The sequence below is a fragment of the Nestor notabilis genome, unplaced genomic scaffold (assembly GCF_000696875.1).
Source record: "Nestor notabilis isolate BGI_N333 unplaced genomic scaffold, ASM69687v1 scaffold22774, whole genome shotgun sequence".
NCBI lineage: Eukaryota > Metazoa > Chordata > Aves > Psittaciformes > Psittacidae > Nestor > Nestor notabilis.
This window is the reverse complement of record NW_009925448.1, coordinates 12,173-17,919: the sequence shown is the minus strand read 5'-3', so window position 1 is coordinate 17,919 and position 5,747 is coordinate 12,173. Positions and strand designations below refer to the sequence as shown.

The following is a 5,747-nucleotide window of genomic DNA, read 5'->3' as shown; positions in this document are numbered from 1 at the left end:
TATCAGAATCAGATTTTCAGTGCTTAGAAGACTGTGTTGGATGAGTTGCGCCTTTCTATTTCAGTATTACTACTGCAGACCTTTATCCTGTCAGATCGTAGACAGTAAATGTCTCCAGAAAGGTGGAGACATTTGGTGACTTGTATCTCTTTCCATTTACCCAGAACGTGAAAAATAACAATGCTGGCACTGATTTCACAGGGGTTGGTGACTCCCTTTAGATGGAAAAGTGAATGTTTCTGCTTAGTCCTATTTATCTTTTCTTTATTCTTCTCCTTCTTCTCCCTAGTCATGGCTGCAGGACACGTGCAGGAGTTCGCGTGCTTCACAGACTATGACAAGGAGCTGGTTTGTCACTGGAAGGTGCCTGCACACATGAATTGCTCCACAGAATTCCTCCTCTACTACAGGAAGGAATTTTTTTCTCTGCCGTAAGTATTTAATAAGATGTTACCAGTGTTGAAATTTCATCTATCCTGTAGCTGGTACTGGCTTTGATCCCCTCTCTTTACCATGAGTGCCTGAGACAAAATGTAATCCAGATAGTTATTCGTGCCAGAAGGAAGAGGAGTTGCAGCACACTGTTCTGTGGTCTATTCTTCTGCAGACCTCTGCATGCTTAGGATAGAGAAGTGAACAAGTCCCACTTGTAGCGGTGGTGGGGCTCTCCTAAGTTTACCCAACCTTCATTTCATGCAAAATGTTACCTCCTTCAGGAGAAAGCTGACCTGATTCCCCATCCGTAGCCTGTGCAAAGGGTACTCTCCCCTGCAGGCCAGGTGATTATCTCTGCTCACAGCCTAACTCCGTGTTCGAACACAGGCTGTTGTCCCTGTTCTGCAGCAGGGCCAGTTGTCATCTCCTACAAAGGAAAATGCATTTGTGCTCTCCTGTTCCTCGCCGTGTGATTTCTCCACACAGACATCCAAATAACCTCACTGTGTGCATCCTAGTAAACCAGCTCCTATGCTAGCAAGCTGTCGGTCTGCTCCTTCAGAGGCTGGAGTGTGATGAAAGGTTTTAATTTTCCCTGTTGGGATCAGTCCTCAGCCTTTCTGTCAGGTTTTATTTGTGCAATACAGATACTCGAGGGGCATCTGGGGAGGACAGGTTGTTTGGGGGAGCTCAGTTTTGGTTTGGATTTATTTGGGCTAAACATTTCCAGGAACTGAGCTTGTGTGTCTCAGGTTTGATTAGGTCTACACATTGGGAAGCTTGATTTCACCCTTTCAAGAAATAGTCTGCACAGTCTCTAAACATCACATCATTTTCTGCCTGTTTTCCAGAAACAGTGTGTGTGTCCCCGAGAATGGAAAAGACAGTTTAAGGTGCACTTGCACAATATGTCCGGATTATTTTGTATCAGGCCTCACATATATTCTAGCTCTACAGTACAATGGGACTGATACGTGGAATTACAGTGTTACACCAGCCCTGGTTGGTAAGAAACTGCTTGCTTTGTCACCAGGACATCTGGCTGCAGGCTTTGCGATCCTAGCTAACTCCTCATCTATGTCACTGGAAGGGTTTTCCCTTATCAGAGGTGTAAAGTGTCATGCTGGCTTAAATGCAAACTCCACTTGTCTTAGAAACCTGATTCTGGAGTAGGTTCTTAAGAAAAGGGTCTAAGTAATGAAGCAAGCAGGGAGTGAGTCTTCCTCTAGCAGTACCCTCTCAGCTGCCAGGAAGCAGGAATTTTGGGGCTTAGACATGGCTTTGATGCGTTCTCCCTTGTGGCTGTGGAATTCAAGGATGAAGGGGAATGTGCTGCTTCTAGTTTCTAGGAAGACACTAGGTTATCCCTGCTGAAATTTCTTCCATTCCTGCCTCTGCCACACTGATTTTTTTCATGCAAATTGAATCATCCCCCACAAACAGAGATTTCTACAGCAATTGCTGTTGGATTATAACAACCAGTGAAAAGAAGGTAATGACTCCACTCTTCACAAGACAGAGCACAGATACAGTTCATGTCTCTCTACAGGCACTTTGTTTGTTTGTAGCAGCGTGCTTGTTCATAACACTTGTCACCTCAAACACTCAGAGAATCAGTCACACACCTCAGGCAGGCATTCATCTGCATCGATGCATTCTTCCAGGCTGAGAGCTGCATCCAGCGCACCAAAAGGTTGAACCTGCAGTTTGTTCAGCCAGCTTGAAGAATTAGTGCTTGTTAATGAATACCTTGCAGTTGCTCTTTTTTGGCCTCTACATCCTTATGCTATATAGTGAAAGAGCTTAAATGCATTGACTGTGATGAGATTCTGGTCTCTAGTGAGTGTCTCTGCTTCTCTCCATCAGTGCTTTGCTATTGCCATTCTCCTTAATTGTATTTTTTTAACGTACAGTGAAGCCAAGGGCCCCCAAAAATCTTGCCATTGAGAAAGCTGAAAATGGTAATTTCAATCTGAGCTGGGAGGAGAGCTACGCTCCTCCATCCATGCTCTCTGGACAGCCAGTCATCCATGAAGTGAAATACTGGAGGAAGCAGCACCCGACAGAGGTAAGAGACAGCCAGTCTCTTCGTTTTCTGTCTCTCTGGAGTTTTCGGGTCTAGAAAGTCCTCTGAAAAGTCTTGAAACCTTTTAATGAATAATGGTATTGCCACAGGTCCCATTGCCCTTTAGGGCTTCAAAGGATTGAAACTCTTCTGACTGCCACCCCAAAAGTGCCTGCTGCTCACAGCGGATGGAGCAGAGATTGAAAATACAACACTTCTATTCCCTGAACTTAACTTGCTCCTTAGACATCAGGAGCCTGGAAGCGGCTCATGTCTCCGTGGTGCAGTTGGGGCATTTCAGCCACCTTCCTGAACAACCCAGCACTTTAGGACAAGGCTTCTTCTGGTAGGGGGAGAACGTGCTCGGTGGCGTGTCACAAATGCCACCCACCCATGACAACAAAATGCAGTATCTCACACACCAGATCAGATACACGGTCATTCGTTTGCTCACTTGTGAAGGGCCACTGAAACATGTAGCACTTGTTATTTAATTGCTGTCCCTGACCCTTCACCTCAGAAAGAAACCAAAGGGAAGTTTCTCGCTTCCTTTTCAGGTTTTTGTAAAAGCAATTAACTACCAGGCAAAAAGCTTTGAAATCACTGCAAGCTCCTTGAGGAGAGGCTATGATTACATTGCAAGTGTGAGGTGCAACTATACAGACTACCCAGCCTACTGGAGTGAATGGAGTGAAGAAGTTGAATTTTACTATGGTAAGTATTGTAACAAATACCAGCTGGGTAAAGGGATAGTGCAGTTTTACAAACAAGCCCTCAGCTCTCCTCTCAGAGAAGAGTTATGGAATCAACATCTCCATCCTTTTGAAGGTATTTTGGATATACCTGTAAAGGCTTCCAAATAGACTAAACATAAAAAGGGAAACTAAGGAAGAGAAGACTAAGGGAAGTTGGGTTGCTTAGCCTTGTGGAAAAAAAGGCTGAAAGGGAATGTGTTTATTCTCTATAAATATTTCATGGAGTAGACACCAGGGAAGAAGAGAGATTTTAACTAAAAAACACCACTGACATAAGAGCAAGTGGGTGTGAATGAACAAGACATATTTAGGCTGCAAATTAAGCAATACTTTAACCATCAGAGAGCTGAGGGGTTTGGAAACCTCTGAAGAGCAAGAGAGGACAAGAAGCATAGGTGCACTACAGGGGAGGTGATATTGTTAGGGACTGCGTAAGAGGTTGTCCCTGAGAGCTGGCAAATGGCCTCACAGTACAGAGAGTGTTGGCTTCTGTCACCATAACTGGCTGCAGTATCTGCACTGCTGTGTCAGACATGCCACACACCATCACCACGGGTAGCTGTCTATGTTCTGTTGTTCATCTGCTGGAGAGTTGGTTTTAAATCCTCTGAAGGAGCATTTTTTAAGGCGCAGAAGAGCAGCAATGAATTTCATATTGCCAGTACTTGTATTTAGATGCACATACCCATGTAAATGTACGTGTGTGTTTGACAGAATACCGAGTGACAGCTGAAGACATTCTGCAAATGGCTGTTCCCGTGTCCTGCATCCTGATCATGGCAGTATCTGTCATTTGTTACTTCTGTTTCACCAGGTACGTAGCGTGCTGTCCACGGGTTTCCCCAGAGCACGCTTTGCACGCAGAGCAGTGTTGCTGCCAGTTAGCTGAGTGTCTAGGTCAGGAATCTAAGGGTTTGCTTTTCCTCAGCACCTGTATCTGGCTCTCTACAAGCAGCTGTTTTATAAACATGAAGCAGTTGCACTCTCATTTTCTGAATCGATAACTGAATGTTCTCTTACCAGAATGGGCTTGTTAGAGCATCCAAACAGGCTGAACTTCCAGGGTTTGTCAGGTTTTGATCCATCTTGCTGCAGTTCCAGTAATGACGGTCAAATATCTGTATTTACTTTTAAATTTCTTAGTGTTAATGTGACAGTGGGATCCCATCTGTTTTATACATCAGTTCAAACATGATTAGAAGAACATGTGACACTGGTTTTGCAGAGCAGTCATGCACCAAACGTACAAATATCTCTGCACTAGGTTAATGAAAAGCAGCACTTGAGGATGCACAGAACAAGCACTTCCTCTTGCTGCAGTGCAGATAGCTAAGAGGGAGAGAAGAATGGAAGAGGGAAGCACACATTGATCAAGCCAAAATACAGTCAAAGCAAACAATTTTAATTCTTCCCTTGCAGAGTGAAGAAAGAATGGTGGGATCAAATCCCAAATCCAGCAAAGAGCCATTTGGTCATAAAAAATGTCAAGGTAATTTAAAGGCTTTGCAAAAAATACCTTTTCCTGATCACCAGAAGTAGAATATGTAATAACTGCTATTGTCTGGCTAGTGCAGGGTTTATGAAATATAATTCACATGTATCCTAAATCTCATTTGTATCTTTATTAGTTTTCAGTTTCGTGCTACATTGATGAAATTAAGTTCCCCTTCCACGACTTAAAGCAGAATCATATGGAAAAGCAAATGTAAGTAAAACAAAGGAGGAAAAGAAGCCAAACTGCTTTACAGCATAAAATAGTTCCCTGTTACATAAACATTAACTGTCCTTTCCTTTTGATTTCCAAAAACAGAAGTTGCAAGAACTGTCTGGCTCAAATTTTGTCAAGCCAAAACTTCAAGGGAAAAGATAACGTCAGAAATGTTGAGAAATCCTGTAGTTGCCACAACAAGTCCGGAGACTGGTTTCCAAAAGGCAGCAGTGCAGTTTTAACCCCTGAGACAAGTCTGGTTGAGGAGTCTATAGAAATCTGTGAATGTTTAACAGACATTGAGGTTGAGCACCAGGAAGAGACTTGTGACCATATCGCTGTGTTTGAGCCTTCCGAGAGCAGTGCCAGTGCTTTCAGAGAGCACACTGAACACAATGATGCAATAGCTAGCATGTTTATTAAGCTCCTGGCAGACGAAAACATGCAAGACCATAAAGACCCAGACATCATCACTGGTGAGAATAAAACCTTTGAGAAACGTGAGTCAGAAAATCCATCACAGCAAAATACAAATGAAAGTGCGGGCCAGAACCAGCAGCTGTGTGATGTTTCTCATACAGCCTCCCTTTTCACCAAAGCATCTCAGGATGACTACAATTGTAGTACAGCCAGCAAGAAGTCAGAACAATCAGAAGAATCCTTTGAATCTGGCTATCGCAGCTCCAGCATAAATTCTGCTTCTCTGGATGCAAGAGAACTTCAACATATGGTTCATCAAAGCTTTTTTTCATGGAGTTCTGAAAGCCAGCACGACTTGTGTGAC

General features: G+C 43.6%; 1 protein-coding gene across 1 annotated transcript; it reads left to right on the top strand.

The window, feature by feature from the left end:
* Positions 1 to 221: 221 nt before the first annotated feature.
* Positions 222 to 5,463, top strand: IL4R (interleukin 4 receptor; the record flags this gene model as incomplete). Its single annotated transcript, XM_010013066.1, has 8 exons — positions 222 to 431; positions 1,287 to 1,441; positions 2,349 to 2,503; positions 3,058 to 3,214; positions 3,970 to 4,069; positions 4,675 to 4,744; positions 4,884 to 4,960; positions 5,066 to 5,463. Coding segments are annotated over 8 exons (1,322 nt in total), but the record flags the coding sequence as incomplete, so codon positions are not given.
* Positions 5,464 to 5,747: the final 284 nt, after the last annotated feature.